This window comes from Phaseolus vulgaris, chromosome 11 (genome assembly GCF_000499845.2).
Source record: "Phaseolus vulgaris cultivar G19833 chromosome 11, P. vulgaris v2.0, whole genome shotgun sequence".
Lineage (NCBI taxonomy): Eukaryota > Viridiplantae > Streptophyta > Magnoliopsida > Fabales > Fabaceae > Phaseolus > Phaseolus vulgaris.
In genome coordinates, this window is record NC_023749.2 from 736,300 (window position 1) to 754,482 (window position 18,183).

The 18,183-nt window shown below is 35.4% G+C and overlaps 1 protein-coding gene across 6 annotated transcripts; it reads left to right on the forward strand.

The window, feature by feature from the left end:
* The first annotated feature begins 1,755 nt into the window (after positions 1-1,755).
* On the forward strand, positions 1,756-17,086 carry LOC137825279 (uncharacterized). Of its 6 annotated transcripts, none has more exons than XM_068630968.1 (10): positions 1,756-2,223; positions 2,311-2,371; positions 3,121-3,369; positions 3,459-3,674; positions 3,760-7,014; positions 7,198-7,397; positions 7,502-7,640; positions 7,722-7,774; positions 10,940-11,076; positions 16,840-17,086. In XM_068630968.1, the coding sequence occupies exons 3-6, from the start codon at positions 3,163-3,165 to the stop codon at positions 7,384-7,386; spliced, it is 3,867 nt and encodes a 1,288-aa protein (XP_068487069.1). In that variant the 5' UTR covers positions 1,756-2,223; positions 2,311-2,371; positions 3,121-3,162; the 3' UTR covers positions 7,387-7,397; positions 7,502-7,640; positions 7,722-7,774; positions 10,940-11,076; positions 16,840-17,086. The 6 variants fall into 6 exon arrangements, with proteins under 6 accessions (XP_068487069.1, XP_068487057.1, XP_068487061.1 ...); XM_068630956.1 differs by having other exon boundaries at positions 7,198-7,382; XM_068630960.1 differs by having other exon boundaries at positions 7,198-7,382; positions 16,848-17,086.
* Positions 17,087-18,183: the final 1,097 nt, after the last annotated feature.

Consider the following 18,183-nt stretch of genomic DNA (forward strand, 5'->3'; position numbering starts at 1 on the left):
AGCGGTCAACAGTAGCCGAGCCTCTTCTTCACCAGTCAAGGGTTATTATTTTTTCGCCACTAGATTTTTGTGCCAGCAGCAAACAACTTTCGTCAGCGTATCATGACGGAGTTCCATGCTTCTCCTTACAACGGCCACTCCAGCATCAAACCCACTCTTAAATGCATAGCCGCCTCATTCTACTAGCCAAAATGGACCAAAGACGTCCACCGTTTCGTCCAACAGTGTTCCATATGTCAAAAAAACAGATATATGCCAACCAAAACTCAAGGATTACTTCAGCCATTACCAATTCCAAAAAAGTATGGGAAGATATATCAATGGATTTTATTACTCACCTTCCGGTTTTCGCTGGCCACTCGGTCGTTTGGATCATCTGTGACAGGCTATCAAAATATGTACACTTCATTGCTCTTCCCACGCATTTCACGGCCCAACAACTAACAAGGCGGTTCTTGGTTGAAATTTGTCGCCTCCATGGCGTACCAAAAACCATAGTTTCGGATCGCGACCCCTTGTTCGTTAGCTCTTTCTGGCAACATTTGTTTAAGGCACAAGGAACCATGTTAAAATTCAGCTCATCATACCATCCACAAACAGACGGACAAACAGAGATACTGAATCGCGGATTAGAAGCTTACTTGAGATGCTTTGTGGGGAGTCAACCAAACAAATGGTATCAATATCTTCACTTGGCGGAGTAGTGACACAATACGACCTACCATTCGGCTATAGGAACATCCCCGTTCCATGCACTGTACGGTCGACACCCACCCACCGTCGTCGACTTCTTACACGTCCCACACGAAGGCACCACCATTTCAGCATCGCTGGCAGCGCACATCGTCGTCCTCCATGAACTCCGAGAGCACTTACGTCGCACACGTCAACACATGTGTGACCAAGCTAACCGCCACCGCACCGACCGAAGCTTTGAGCCAGACAATTGGGTGTGGGTACGCCTCCAACCCTACATGCAACGATCATTGGAACCACATACACACCAAAAGCTAGGTCCGCGTTTCTCAGGTCCATACAAGGTACTTCGCCGAATCGGAGCTGTCGCGTACGAGCTCCAGCTGGCCGCATCTGCCCGCATTCACCCAATCTTCCATGTTTCCTTGCTCAAACCTTTCAAGGGGGCCCTCTGGAGCACACCCTAATTTGTCTTCAAAAAGCACTGACTCCATCTCTCCAACCGCACTTAACTCATCAAGAAAAGTCACTCAGAACTGCCTGGACACACCGCAACAGGAATCCAATACCAATGCGACACGTGCCCATTGCACAGTTGGCCCTAACCAATCCTCATAAGCCCAACAGGCCTCCTGCAACCTAACTCTCTGTCGCACCCCAGTGTCACTATCGAAACACCCCACCCCATAGCCCAACAAACTCTCAAGTGGCCCAAACCCAACAAACTCTCAAATGGCCCAACTGACCCCAGGACTTCACTTTGAGGACAAAGTGTCTTCCGAGGCGGATAATAATGTTAGAGTTGGTCCATACATTAGTACAAGGCCCAAAAAACAACCCAATTGGATGAAAGATTTTATAATTGGATAGGCCCATGAAGCTTATGAATGCCTGCCATTATTATGTTGTCGATTTTACAATTAAGTTGTTCTCTTATCTTTAAAGAACTGTAAGGCCCATGACCATCTATTGCCCTTAAAATGGGCTAACACTATGAATGAAGGCAGAGAAGTTTTTGGTGCCTAGTTTTAGCATCACAGTAGCAAAGACCTAAATATAATATCTGAATATGCTGACAAAGAGGAGCAAGGTTTTTTTTAATATCTGAAATGCTAGAAAAGTTGAATAAAAGAAAAAAATTTCATGTTATATATTCTCTTTAATTTTTAACTTAATTACTCCATTCAATAAATTTTTTTTGATAAATCATTTAAGACAAATGTGATTTTTTTTTATCTGATTATTCAATAAAATTATATTTATATTTTATATTGTCTCACTTGACAAAACCTAAATATAAAGGATGAAATAACACAAAAGAAAGAACATAGAGAGAACTGAAAAGAGGCAACGCCGTCGTTGGGGGTGGTACTGGTGCTAGCCTACCCTTAATCGCATCATCCTTCACTAATAAATACGAAACGCATACGCTTTATAATTGCTTTCTTCCCTTCGCACCGCTCGCGCTATCTCTGAAACTCGCGCAAATCTTTCTCCCTGTGCTCTCCACAACCGTTCCGTTTTCGAGTTACTCCTTCTTCTGTTTTCACTTTCATCCATCACACAGCACGATCTCCTATAACTGTTTTCTGCATTTTTTGGTTTCTGCAACAGGTTTCAGCTCCGTTTCGGTTTTCATTGTCGAATCCAATTCCACTTGCTAGCGAGAATTCAGGTACCGAATCTTTTCCGAACGAAGGCTTCTAGGTTTTGTTTATTTCATTAATTCTTAGTTTAAATCAGAATCTCCATGAATCTGTATTATCTGCTTCGCAATCTCGTTTGCGTTTGTGATAATTCGGTAGATTCAACGCATATTGGATTGTTTCGCTGTTTCTGTTGACATGCTACTGCATTGTACCGATTCCTTCTGTTTATCCTTCTGCGTGTTTATCTAAATGTCTAACCATGTTTTTCTTCATCTGTGATGTGTAACAGTGATAATAACTTCTACTTTTTTTTTATGTCTGCTGACCTACTTTCGGCCTGTATATTGTTTGAAGAAAAAATTGAAGAGTGTGGTGGAACCTAAGAAGCATTTCTGAACAGTACCAGTGTTGTGCAGTAGCCTGTCACTTGTCCGTGTTGAACATTTAATGAGCGGACACTTTGAATGTTTTTAGCTGTAATTTTATCATTGTTTACTTTTTTTTTTTTTTTTTTAACTTTATAGTGATACGGATTTGAACATTGTAATAGATTCGTATTTTACCATTTCATAACACGAATTATAGTTTTATGGTTTAGAAGTTATATTTGATGTAAGTTTTTATACACATTGTATTATAACTGTGTCTAGTCCTTCTGTTTAATGTGTCATATCTCCATTTTTATGTTATATATATTGCATACTTGCTTTGTGTTGCATTCATACTTCCTAAAGTATTAAAACACTGTTTAACTGATTTAATCAATTGTGTTCAGGTTTATGCGGGCCTAGAGCTGAAGTCGTGAATATAGGTTAGCATGGGATTTGATAATGAGTGCATAGTGAACATTCAATCTCTTGCTGGAGAGTACTTCTGTCCTGTGTGTCGGTTGCTTGTATTTCCAAATGAAGCTTTGCAGTCACAATGTACTCATTTATACTGCAAGCCGTGTTTGACATACACTGTGAGCACTACAAAGGCTTGCCCATATGATGGTTACTTGGTCACTGAGGCAGATTCCAAGGTTCTTTTCCTATTCATTCCAGAGTGCTCACGTGCAATAATTTTTTCCCTGTGCATATATGAATGTGTATATGTATGCCTTAATTTCAGCCTCTGACAGAGTCAAATAAGACACTTGCTGAAACTATTGGAAAAATAGCAGTTCACTGCCTTTATCATAGAAGTGGGTGCACATGGCAAGGAACTTTGTCTGAGTGCACATCTCATTGTTCTGGATGTGCTTTTGGAAATTCTCCCGTAGTTTGCAATAGGTGTGGGATACAAATAGTGCATCGCCAAGTACAAGAACATGCACAAAACTGCCCTGTATGTTCCATTTATTCACACAATATAATAATGATTTCTTCTGTCTATTTCTGGCAGTCTGGTGCTTATGTTTGTTTATTGGCAGGGTGTGCAAGGTCAGGCACAACAGGTGACCACTACCCAGGATCCTTCAACTACTAGTGTTGCTGCTTCTACGGATCAGAACCAGAATGCTACCCCTGTTGCAGCAACCGCTGCACAAGCTGTCACAACTGCCATGCCTGGGCAGGTTTCAAATCACCAACCCAATCTTACGTCTCAAACACAAGCTTTAGTTCAAACTACTGGGCAGCCAGCGGCGGAGCAGTGGTATCAGCAGCAACAGTATCAACAATACTACCAGCAATACCCTGGACAAGATCCATACCAACAGCAGTATCAACATTACTATCCCTATCAACAGTCCATGGTTCCACAGTACCAGCAGGCCTATGGTCAGCCCCAACCTCAGTCTCAATCACAGCCTCAGGCCCAGCTTCAACCTCAGCCCCAGCCACAGGCCCAACACCAATCACAGCAGCCTCAACTTCAATCACAGCCTCAGGCTCAAGGACTTCCTCATCCACCTTCACATATTCAGGCTCCGGTGGTCCCACCAGCTCAGAATCAGATGCAAGTTCAACAACAACCTCAGCAACTTCAACCTGCTGTGCAGCCACATGGACAGACGAGTCATGCACCTGGTCATGCCCTCCCTCAATCTCAGACTCAGCCCTATCCATACCCACAAGTTCAGCCTCATTCTGTCCAACCTCAACCCCAACAGCCTATGCAAATTCCTCCATATCAGCAACCTCCTCCTCAAATGCAGCATTCACAACCTCAAATTCAGCAACCAGTTCAGAAGTATCCTGTTCCTCAATCTCAAGTTCATGCACAACTGCAACCTAATGCTCCAGTTCAACATCCCTCTCAGCTCCCAATGCCTCCTCACCATCCTGTGACACCTAATGTCCAGCCTCAAGTGCAAAATGCAACGACACATTCAGTGACAGGGCATCACTCTTATCCACAACCTCTGCCTCACCCAAATATGCAAACGGGGGTTCCTCAACATCCTATGCACATGCATCCTCAAAATGGGCCCCAACCCCAGGCTCAACACTCTGTCCAGATGCAAAATCAATTTCCTCCTCAAATTCCAACCATGCGTCCAAATCAATCTCATGCTATATTTCCTAACCAGCAATCATCTGTTCAGGGCCAAACAACCCCTCCTTTGCAACAACAGCCTGTGTATTCCCATAATCAACAACCTGGACAAATAAACCAACGTCCTACTATGCAACCAGTTCAACAAATACCTCAGCAGCAGCCATTTGCACAGCACCAAATGTCTATGCCATCTCATTTACGACCACTGGGTCCAGCACATTCATTTCCCAAACATGTGTATTCACAGTCACAGGGTAATATTGCACCATCAAATAACATTCAGCACAGTCAATCTCAAAATGCTGGAGGAAGGCCTTTAGTTCCTAACCATGCAGGCCATCTACAGCCATTTGCGCAATCTGCCAATACTATTCCAGTTAGACATGGGCAAAATGGTGCTGGCTACTTGCATGAAAATCAGAAATCGTTGGCTGGTACCAATAATCCAGTACAGTTGCCTTCTGAATTGCAGTCTAGGGCACCAGAAACAATAGAAAGACACGGTGATGTTGGCGAACAACAAACTGAGTCTGCTGCGGGTAAACTCGGTAAAAATTTGGACATAGTGTCTGGATCAGCAAATGAGTTGAAATCTGAAAAATTCGAAGCCAGCTTGAAACCAATTGAGGTTGGGAATATGCAAAATAATGAAGATCCACACTCCATTAAGACTTCTGTCCCAAATGCCAATGCAGTAGAAAATGCTGATTCTGTGAATAAGAATCTAGGGATGGGGGCGGCTGCTGAAAGCAATTGGAAGCCTGCGGTTAGTAATAAATCTGGTGGTGCAATGCACGGGGTTCAAAATGACAGTAATGAGCATTCTGTCCAAGGCAATGAATTTCAAGAAGGACATCCACCAAACACAGAGACAAAACTCCCTGAGTCAGAAACTGATAAATTACACAATGATGACAATCCTACCGTATCTAACTCTCAAAGCAATGGGAGTTTTGCTCAGTTGTCTCATTCAGCCACTTTCACGGATCAGAGTAAGCATCATCAACCAATGACTAATTATGCGCCTTCCGTTCAGCAGAGATCTTCTGCAATGTTAGCATCACAATCGCCACACCTGACAATTCCAAACCAGCCACTCTCTTCATTGCACTCTTCAGCCCTTGTCAGGAATCATGGATCTGCCCATGATCCTCATACAGGACACGCCTCAGCAGAGAATTTTCCGCCAACCATGTTTAAGCAGCCACAAGATTCTGACATTACTCTCGGACGAGGCTTTCAACCTCAGTCTCTTGGACCCCCGCAACCATTTAACCAAGTCCACGAGCCTCCTTTCCGTGCTGGAACATCAAATTTTTCTCGTCTTGGAGGGCCTCAATTTGGTGCACCACTTCCTGGAGATATGCATGGTCGAATGGCAGCCAACTTACCACCACATGGTACTGAAGGTTTGGGTTTGCATGATGAAAGGTTCAAACCTTTCCTTGTTTCAAATCAGCAAACTATGGATAGAAGAGAGTATGACGATGATCTTAAGAAATTCTCTAGGCTGCCTATGGATGCTGAGTCAATTTCTAAATATGGAAATTATTCATTAAGTGCACATGAATCTGGAAAGAGATCAGTTGGTATTCATGACGATGTCATTAAGAAATCAGGTTCGGCACTTCATCCTGGTTATCTTGGACCAGGTCCTGGATATGGGAGACATCATATGGATGGCATGACTCCTAGAAGTCCTGTTGGTGAATATGCTGAGATGTCTTCCAGGAGATTGGGGCCCCACTCTGGTAGTCTTATTGGTAAGTCAGGTATAGATGATTTTGATGGCAGAGTTCCTCGTCATTTTGGTGGTGAGTTCCGTGATAGTCGGTTTCCTCATTTGCCTAGCCATTTGCATAGAGATGAATTTGATGGTTTTGGTAACTTCCGAATTGGTGAACACCCAAGGAGTGGTGATTTCATTGGTCAAGATGAATATGCTGGCCATTTCCGAAGGGGTGAACCTTTGGGTCCTCATAATTTTCCTAGACATTTGCAGCTTGGGGAGCCTGTTGGTTTTGGTGCCCATCCTGGTCATATGAGAGCAGTTGAACATGGCAGTTTTCGTAGTTTTGAATCATTTGCAAAAGGCAGCCGGCCAGGTCATCCGCAACTTGGTGAGCCTGGGTTCAGGAGCAGCTTTTCTCTTCCTGGATTTCCCAATGATGCTGGATTTTTAACAGTTAAGTTTTGATTACTTATATTCATTTTTGTATTTGCAATTATTCATATAAGTGTTCAAAATTGAAGTTGAGTAGGCCGAATGTGAAAGTTTTTTTTTTGTTTTGGGGGGATTGGCTTCAATAATTGTTGATTTTTTTAATATTTTTGTTTTATTTATTTTACTGTTGTTTTTTCTTTTCAGGGAGATATCAGGTCGTTTGATAATTTGAGGAGAAGGAAGGTTTCCAGCATGGGGTGGTGCCGGATATGTAAAGCTGACTGTGAAACCGTTGAAGGTCTGGACTTGCATTCACAAACAAAGGAGCACCAGAAGATGGCTATGGACATGGTCAAGACAATCAAACAAAATGCGAAGAAACAGAAGTTGTAGGCTATTTTTTGGTTTGTTATTGATGCTGTAGCATACATCTGGAAAAAAAATTAACTTCTATATGGAAGATAAACCCTCTATTACTTTATGATGCAAGTGTTTTTTTGTTTTGTAGAATACCCAGTGAACAACCCACAGTTGATGAGGGAAACAAGACACACAATACTGGTTTTGAGGGTCGTGGAAATAAGCATTGAGTAGTCATGGTTTGCTGTAATTTGATATTCTGTCATGCATCAAAAGATGTTGCTATGGTATTATTGCATTTAGCAATGTTTATCATTTAATGTCCTTTCCTATTTTAAAGGTTATTTATGCTTCGCATGTTATTTCAGGTTGCTGCCATAATGGTTTTGGGAATGTTTTACGGAACTGGAGTACTGCGGCAGTTAAGTTTGTTGGCTTTTGAATTTTAAAATAGATAATTACATAACTGGAATAGCTGTCTCAACCTTGGTGCTTTGTTAACATTTTCTATTATTTCATGTTGTTTACATGCTATTGATAAGTACAATTTATCCGGATGGCAATCTTTTGACCATAGTTACTAATCCTAGATAGTGACTGACCCCAAAGTCACTATAGTAGGATGGGCGCTATTTTATTTTTCTATACAGATATATAATCCATCTCTGGTATGTACATAGTTAAAAATATAATGGTAAAATGATTTCAAAATTTGATCTATTCACTATTTTCAATAAAAAGTAGGATGTCCTAGGCAAAACATACTGGTAAAAACTGACAAAAGTGAAGGAAACAGTGACAGAGACAGAAAACGGTCTGAGAAGAGAGATGGCTGCAATGTTGCAGTTGCCAGAAAGTGGCCCAAGATGTGGTTGTTGTCACCAGTGAAGGTGGGCACATGAGAAGAGAACATCAAGGGCTATGTGTCTGGCTCCTTTTCAGCTGAATTGTGAGGGGGGATGGGGAATGTGTTTTTTCAAGAAAACAAGCATCACGGTAGTATAGCATGCAAATTGCCTGTGATTGAGCCTTGACTGCCATAACCTTGAAAATGGCTTGTAAGAGATGCTCTATAGCACACTGTCAATAGCCCTTTTTCTAACTCATCATAGAAACCTCCTATTGACGTTTGTGGATTAATTGTAATTGAATATCCTAACCCAGTTTGGTCTTTCTGGTTTTTATCTCTTGATTAACACTCAATTTTCCATTATCCGAGCTTTTATATAGCCTATCTTATAGGAAGCTAATCTCCCTAGTGTCTAGCATATTTTTCCTTAAAGCTTAGTTTTGTTTGCTCTGTAGCTAAAAAAGGGATCAAAATAACAAACTAACCCCTAAAGCCATACCATTTATACTTTAATTATTTTTTATATTATACTTTAAACACTTAGTTTTTATATTTAGAAAAATAGAAAAAAAAAATCCTTGGCTACAAAACTATATTTTCTCCACACACACATCCCTAGTGCCCATAAGTATTAGGTCTAGACTAATGTGGTTCTGGTGATCCAGATGCCTGGAACTGTTGAATCTTGGCCATCGCTTGAAATGTTCAGGAGTTGTGCTGCTTTTGTGACTCCGATTCTTAGTATGGGGCAAAGAAACTAGACAACTGATCTGGCCTGTTTGGGCATGGCACAAAATGAAAGATTGCTCAGGCCCTCCTATTTTTGCAGTTAGAAAAAATAGAAATGATGTAAACAAGTTGAAATTACTCTTCTAAATTATTCGAGTGAAATCAGCATTAGTTGCTCCCATCCTTATATAATTTAAGTTCGAAACGTATCAACGTCCTTAGCCACAGATCTTGATTAAGGAAGCTATTTTGTTTGAGGAAAGAATCCAATGAGTTCATTGGGAAAATGGTAAAAAGGTTATGGAGAAAGAGATTAAATAGTGAGAATGATAAAAAAGTTGTCTTTAAAAAAGAAAGAATACAACTATGTTCATTAAAATAGAAAAACTGATAAAGAAATAAGCTGTAGTCAAAAGAGATAGTGCATCATTAACACTTGCAAAATTGATGATGAAAATATATTCATTACCTTGCTATAGCTTTTTGGGTTGCCACATCCTTTTCTGTTTGCTGAACTGTATCTACTTGTGACCTTTTGTAAAACTTCATCATAAAAATTTAATATTTTCTGTTAAAAAAATTAAGTAATTAAACAAATTAATTTCTTTTTTTTCCTGTAGTAATTTCACTTCTCTATAATTTCCTTCTTTTCCCCCCTAGTCAGGAGAGCCTTTTAGGTACCTCTTACCTCAGCATTTGAGGATCTAATGACTTTCACCTTTCACTGTTCTGGATTTCTTATAACAAAAGGGTGTATAATGTGTAGCGTATCTTCTATTCTTTAATTCCAACATAATTGTAAATTTTGGTGGGGTATTTCGCACTTCATTTGAACTTTCCCAATATAGGAATGTTGGATAATTACTTTGACCAATATTGTCATCAGTATCCAGACATATCCTAAGATTCTTTTCTACTAGGTGGGATACTGTTTTTCTGTTAGATTGGAGTAACTAGTACATTGTAGTTTCATCTGATTTACAAGTACTCTTTAGCTTTGTTCTCAGTCAACTGTCAATGTAGGGTAAATCATCAAAGCAAATCTGTGTGATAATTTATTAAAACTTGGTCCTGTCTGACTTCTGTATATGAAGCAATATTTCATTTTAATTGATGAATGAAGTAGAAAAGGATGTGCACCATAGTTTTTGGCATTACCTCTCACATTTAGCACTGAGGTTATGAGCTATAGCTGTTCATTATCACTCACTACATTTATGCAGTTCATCCTTGGTCATGAGGATGTCATCATTTGGTTTAAGGCTTTTGATTTCTTAGCACATATCCTTGTTATTGGTCAACCAAGTCCTTGTAGTGCTTCAATATCTCTGTTCCTTGGTTAATCCTCATTACTTGGGAGTTGTAATGTTGTTTTGAGAGGACAGTAGGCATATTGAGGTTATGGTTGGCAGATCTTGTCAGTTGTTTGGTCTTTTCAAATATAAATGTCCAAAATCATTCAATTCTTACTCAACTTCTCAAAATATCTAGGGTATATTATGGCATCCTATGAAACGGAAAATTTTATATGTAAATAATGATAGAATTGGTGTACCGAAATTGTTTTATACATGTTTTATTTAAAAAATGGCTAATAACTTTTGTATCATTGATCCATGTGACGCACCTATCATATATCTGGGTCTGGGATCATGCATGCAAATATTGTTAGCAAAGCATGTGGTAGACAGTATTTAAAGGGAAAACAATTTAAATGAGGGACATAGTATAATATTGTAGCTTCAAATTCTAAATCCATTGCTGATTTTGAGACCTAGGGAACGAGACTAGGATTACATTAGGTTTAAGGTAACCTTTTGTTACAGAGGGAAAGGATGTGTTCATTTCGTTCGTAAATATCCAAGAATATTCCACTATAGTACACTGGCTTTGATTGACTAACCTGCAGTCTATATTTTGGATTTAGATAGTATGTAGTGGTAATAGTGACAATAATTTAAAATTCTTCTAATTTAGAGGTTGTTGGATTTTTTTATCATTTCCTAGAACCGCTTCTACCTAGTTAAAGATTATACCATCTTTCTATCACACAATGTTGGGAGCGCTCATTGAAGCGGTGAGATAGACTTCTTGATGGGCGATTCTGGGCTTCAATCTCTACCCTGTCCTTGTGTTTTTCTCAGGTTCGTCATTTCCGATCTTAATAATTTATGTTAACACATTCCTTCTTAACCCAAAAACAGCCTGCCCCTTAGGCTGACTGTTTAAGGTATCTATTGAATGAATAATATCTCTTGTTGTTTATTTTTTTCCTTCTCTGGTAAAATATTCCCTAGTTATTTTAATTTTCATAACAATATAGATTTTATGATCTAGGACGACTAACCCCCGTGTTATTTTGCACAAATTTGAGAGGGTGAGTCTTGCTACAATAGTGGTCTTGGGCACATTAGGTGACTTGAACTCTATTTAGGAGAAGCAATAGTTCCATCCCTAACCCTCATAATTAAGCGATCTCTTCTTCAGTTGGCCTCTTGATGAGACGTCATAATGTTGTAAATTTGTTGATTACAATAATCATAATGCCTCTCTTTGTTTGCATGTACCTTCTCAATATAGAGACAGACTGCAGGAAAACCTTGTTCCCTTTTAATGGGAACAAACACTTTAGTTGGGAATTAAATACTTCGGAAAGAAGTTGAGCGATAGTAATTAACAAATAAGTTGGTTAAGATTTGTGACTTTATAGAATGTCTGGGCTCTAAATGGTTGTAGAAATACATCAGTGGTTGCAAACGAGATGCCATTGGGAAATAGTTGGGGAGTGAAAATCATGGCTTTCCTTAAGTCTTCGAAGTTGACCGTATGTTAGATTACATAGTGTTTGACTGGACTCAGCAATATAGTCAAGGTCAACAAAAGTCAAGTTTTTTTTTCTTTTTACTTTGGGAGGCCTAGGATTAATTATATATTTTAAGAAGAAAAATAGGAGAAATATAATTATTGGGTAATTAATAGAATGTACAGTATATCATAACCAAATTTAATTCATAATCATTATGACAAATTACTAAAACACTCCAGAGTGTGCACTTTACATACATGGAGAAACACTTACCTTCATGTTCGTCTTTATTACTTTTTGCGTAATTAGGTCTTAAATTTTTCAACAATCTCTCCTCTGATGTAAATATTTTCGTTGGGTGCAAGAAAATTCGGCCTATCTTCCAGGTTTAGGGTTTAGTGTCCTAATGGAATCACCAATAAAAAATTTAAGTTGTGATTGTGCGTATGCCTGATTGTAGGTACAACGTTAAAAAAAAAAATCAATATCACAAAGAAAAAGACATCAATTTATAAAATATAATTACATGAAAAAATGATAAACTTGAAAGTAAAAGAAATAAATAAATCAGAGAATTAGGGTCGCTTTGTAGAAATATTAAACACAAGAAAGAACAAAGAAACCTAGACGTAAGAGTCAGTGGAAGGCAGATACAGTCATGAGTTGCCTAAGCAGACTTTTTTCCTCAGCTAACATTATTTTTACTTTTATTTCCCCATCCACTATCATATTGTTATTATTTTCCTATTTAGCACTTTTTGTTTTTATTTCCCAAACTAGTTTTTTCCCATGGTTTAATTTCGTATTTTGGTTTCTGGGGATGGTGTTTTTATAATTTTTGATTTCTTTGTCTAGAGTGAATGAGAAAAAAAAGGAATATAAAATAGAATAAAAGTAAATTTAAGAATCAATAAAATAACATAAAAAGTAAAAAGAATTAATAAATTAAAATGAATTTATAATTTTAATTTTGGATGCATTAAAAAAATAAATATATTGGTTGTAAAATAAAATATTTTTAATGTTTAAAATAGTTAGAAATGTAATTATTGAAGAAGGAAATTAATTTTTACAAAAAAAAAAGTAATAAATTAAAGATTTAGTTTAAAAAAACTTCTCTTACGTTTTGGTTAAAAAATAAGTAGATTGAAGACAACAGCATTCCCATTTGCCTTTTGTCTCCCTCTTCACAAAGAAATGTTCCATGATGGACATCGACCAGACTTTGGGGTGTGAGGCAACCTCTGTTGATTCCATGGTACGAAGAGTTGCAAATTGAAAATTGAATAAAAGATTTTGATCTTTTTGGGTTTGAAATGGAATATTTGCTTTAATTTTGTTTATGATTGCGTATACGGTAACAAAATGTTTGAAAAACTTCCAACTTTGGTTGCATCTTTCTCAAACATTTTTGTTGCGGTCCCTAGTCACATGAACAAAACTAAAGCCTAACCCAAAAAATCAAAACCTTTTATTTCCTCTCAATTTCCAAAACCTTCGTACCACGAGATCAAACAGAGGTTACCTCACACTCTGAAGTCTTTGTCATGTCCATCAAGCTTAAGATCTTTAATTTCTTTGGTTGAAATGGGAAAATGAGTTGAACGAATCGGAATGGCGTTCGGTCTACTTGTTTTTTTTATCCGAAACAGTGAGGAAGCTTTTATAAACTAAATATTTTTTACTTTTTATTTTGTAAAATAGTCATTTTTTTCTTCAATAATTATATTTTAAAAATATTTTTTACAAGCAATACATTTATTTATTTTTAATGCATCCAAAGTTATTAATTCCTTTTTATTTTGTTGATTCTTCAATCTATTTATTTTTTCTTTTCCATCACTCTAGACAAAGAAATAAAAAATATTATCCCGAGAAACCAAAATTCTAAAAGGATAAAATCATGGAAAAACGGTGATAGATAGGAAAACAAAAAGGGTCTTATATATGAAGAAAAAAAGTAAGGATTAGAAAATAGTGCAAATCTGCTTAAGCATGTTTGGGAAGGATTTTTTCCCTTGTTGAAGAATTAATTATTCATAAAGTAGGATGCATATTTGTGACTGTTTTGAATATGCAAAGTTATGATTTATATATCTTTTTCATGTAGAAGAGTTGAATATTTTCTTGCATCTAAATAACTAATTATCTTGAATAGTTTTTAGTTAATATATCCACACATAAAATAATTCTAACTAAAATTTATAGCAATAATTGATTACATGTAATTCACTATTGGAATAATTTAAGATTTACCGTCATCAAACAAACCGAGTAAAAGCACCGCTCTTCGCACCATGAATTCATCTGGAATCTGTTGTGCGTTCTCATACAATAAAACTTCAGACTATATAAATATGTGTAGTTATGCAGTATCTATTTACTCTATATATGTGCATAATTTTATGTTTACTCCCAATTTAGTTATATATAGACTAAATGGCTAATTAAAACCTTTAAAATATATCTTCTTGCATGGGTTGCATTATGAAGATGATTTTAAATCATACCATGTAATAATATATAATGAAAAATAGTATTCGTCAAAGATTTCCTTGACCAACTCATCGTTCAGTCAGGTTGGGGATCGTGTAGTCAATTTAGTTGGTTGATGTCTTGGTTTTTGTTTCATGCACCCCATTCTCTCTCCCTCTAGCAATGAAGTAAAAAATGTGGGTCTTCTACCCAAGTCATCACTCATCACATACCTCAGGTGCGATAACATCAACGAGGGATCTCCTACATGTGTCCTGTGTCCAAACTCCATAACACCTTTTATTTAGAGATGGGTGTGTAATCGAGGGACTAACTATAGGGAGTCAAAGAAAAAGTTCATATCAACGAGGGGGCCCTAATCCTCTGGTCGCAATTTAGTGCAGTCCTTGTCTTCAACACTTACCTGAAGCTCCTCGTAGCTTTTCATCTACAGTCATACGAGAATGTTTGATGATACCCAAGAACCGCCTCGTGAGGGTAATTGTCTTAAAATTCTCGTAAACCCATGGGTTTTACAACCCCAAAAAAAACACTAAACCCAGTTGTTCAATAGATAATTGGCAAAACTATATATATATATATATATATATATATAGAGAGAGAGAGAGAGAGAGAGAGAGAGAGAGAGAGAGAGAAATAGATAGATAGAGAGAGATGAAATGTGATATAGACTGGTTTGTATGAGTCAATTACTGTGTCACTGGTTCAACCATCTTGTCTGGTTCAATAACTGGGCCGATTTGACACAGATCTAAAATAACACCTAGGAAAAGGGCCGAGGAGCCATTAGTAACTTTGGGATTGTGGACTTTATTATTCATGCCATTCTTTTATACCTAAAGGTTCATCAACATGTTGGTAGGTTTAATAAAAGTTTAGTGAAGTCGCACCCATTACAAGCACAATATAAGCTAGACAAATACTAAATATTGTCTTAAAAAATTTCCTATATTACACATCTAATTTAACCAAGTGCCAAAAAAATGAAGAATTCAAAAAATGATTCCAGATTTTAAGATAAGAACAAAGTTATTTAGATTCACAGAAAATAAAACTACATAGATGGAGATGAAAAAGAATCTCAAAGTAACTTATGTAGGTCAATTCCTATTATTTTTTTTAATTTAGAATTCTTGATTACTTTAATTATAGCAATTGAACAATTAAATCTGAATTTATTGGTTGATTGTTTTATTAGCTATTTCTATATTTTCTACTTAGGATACACATTATCATGGAGAATCCAATAATTGTCCTAAACTGGAAAAAGGTCTAATGAACAATGCAAACATTTTATGTTGGATCACAAACAGAAAAATATGCTTGAAATTCGTGAGGTGATGTAGCTCTTGAGCTTGCGAAGTTGAATAAAAAAGGTAAAATGAGTGAAAATATAGGAGAAATAAAGTAAAAATTAAATGTATTTAGTTGAAGAGAAATATAAAAGAGACAGGGAGAGATATTAGTAGAAATAAGTGAGAAAGAGTATAGCAAATCCCACTATTGTTTAAACATTATTTCTCCTTTCTTTCTCGACCACCGAAACGAAATATATAGGTAGTAATAATGTTTGTTTAAATAAGTCTTTTCAGAAAGAAAAAATGTTTTTCTACAATAAATTAAAGTATAACTAAGTTAAAATGGAATTTAGAAAAAGTGATAGATAATTTCTTCTAATTACTTAATGTGTTAATTAATTTTAATTTATGAAAAAGTTATTTTCATTTATGTTCTTTTTATTTAATATTTTCATTAAATTATTCATAAAAAAATAGGGAAACATACATGATATATGTGGCAACTTCACAAGCTCTGGATAAGGGGTGGGAAGTGGAGAGCAGGGATTATAAATGAGATGAGAGGGGTGTTTAATGTTTGGGATGGCGAAAGTTAAGGAATTTTGAATGTTTAAAAAAAAAGGGTGGTTATAGAATTAGGAAAATGATACTTTGATGATGTGATGGATTTAAAAATAAATATATATAATAAATAATAGATTTAGAATTAAATGATATAAAATAATATTAAAATAATAGTATGATGTGATGGATTTAAAAATAAATATATATAATAAATGATAGATTTAGAATTAAATGATATAAAAAAAATATTTAAATAATAATATTAGGAGTTGTAATCTATGAAGTTCAGACATTGCTCTTAAATGGCGTGTCAGTGTCGGATACTGATATTTGTATGACACGTATCCATAAAGTGTCTAGTTCAAAAAGTATTTGTTGGATTTCCGACAATTCTTACTGTTCTAATACAATTTTAAAAAGAAAAATTACATTAATTTTTTAAAAATTTAAATTTATTGTATAAATTTTTATTATGATTATAAAAATAAAAATAAGAAACAAATCATTTTGAACCAGTCATGAAAAATATTTTTCTGTTTCAAAAGCATATTTATGCACATAAATCTTTATTGTCAATTTATATAATTCTTAATTATATAATATATACATTTATGGCTTCGTATATCTTCTATATTTTAGATATTATATCTTCTTGTCTGTTCGTGTTGTGTTTGTACTACATATATTATGTTATATTATGTTTGTAATATGAAAAATGTGTTCCATGAATCATTATCTTTTAGTAATAAAGGGTGTGGGGGAATTACAAGTGGCCGCAGCTAATGAGAAGGCAGCACACAAGTTGTTGATCAGTCCACTGTTCTATGTTACTTTCCTATCCAGTTTTATTTTTAAATAATTTCTGTATATAATTTTTAATGATATTATCATAGTTAATGCATATTTTAGTTTACAATAAATCTTTAATGATATTGTCAAGTCACGTGTAATCTGGTAAAGTTATTATAATAAAATATTGTAGGCATCAAATATCAACGCCAAACCCTCAAACATGTTAGCGATTCTAATATCAAATGGAAATAAATAATAAAAGGAAGTAAGAAAAATAGATGTTTTGATGTTAGCGATTCTAATAGCGATTCTAATATGTTTCGCCTTTGTTTAAGCAAATAAGAACCTATCTTATTAGGTATCTTCTTTTTTACTATTTTGTTGCATGATTTATTGTTGGATTTTTTCATTGGTTTTAGTTCAATTTTGATTAGTATGTACCAACTATTCCACTAACTCCATATTTTTTTATTACAATATAAGCTAATTTTTATGACAAAAATATTTTAAATTAAACGGATATTGTTGAAATGCTTTCTCCATTTTCATATAATGAACATAAAGGGGCTCCTTTTAAATGAGATTTGTGTTTTTTTGCATTCTAGTTTTTTTTTTCCATAATCTTTTAAAATAGATGTTATAAATGTCAATTATTTTGTTATAAGTTATGGACATTGCCGTTGTATTTAATCAACTCTGTAACTATGGGTATTATTCGTTTACAATAAAATGGTGTCGTGAATACTTCAGAGGTACAATAAAATATATTTTTCAATCAATAATAAATAATGAAATTTAAGTGTAATTATACTTTAAAAAATATTCCCTTATATTATGATGGTGATGATTCAACAACATAAATAATGATTATGAGAATAGTAATATAAGTGATTTGACCTAATACAACCTAATTATATTTGTTTGGAATTTAATTGAGTTAAGTTTTATTTACTATATTCAAATAAAATTGAATTGTACAATGAGTTCGTATATTTCAAATCTAATGACCCTAATTTAACTTTTATATAATAAATGTATAACAAAAAATATAAATATATAATAAAAATACAATTCTATTATAATTATTTTATTTTATCGTATGCATAGTATTTATAATGTATTACAAGTATTGTTATTGCTTTTGAAACTAAGAAATATTGCAAATATTTATTTTGGCATATTTTTTGTAATTTTTTTTTTCAATCATTCAATTTTCATTTTAAATCAAACCTAATCCAAATATTGGGGTGAAGTTGAGTTGAATTTATATAATATATGTAATATATATATATATA

Excerpts from the sequence above, each read along its gene's own strand:
- LOC137825279 (XM_068630956.1), top strand. The coding sequence starts at position 3,163 with ATGGGATTTGATAATGAGTGCATAGTGAACATTCAATCTCTTGCTGGA. Across the intron at positions 3,675-3,759 it reads AACATGCACAAAACTGCCCT|GGTGTGCAAGGTCAGGCACA; the intron begins GTATGTTCCATT and ends GTTTATTGGCAG. Across the intron at positions 7,383-7,501 it reads AATGCGAAGAAACAGAAGTT|AATACCCAGTGAACAACCCA; the intron begins GTAGGCTATTTT and ends TTTGTTTTGTAG.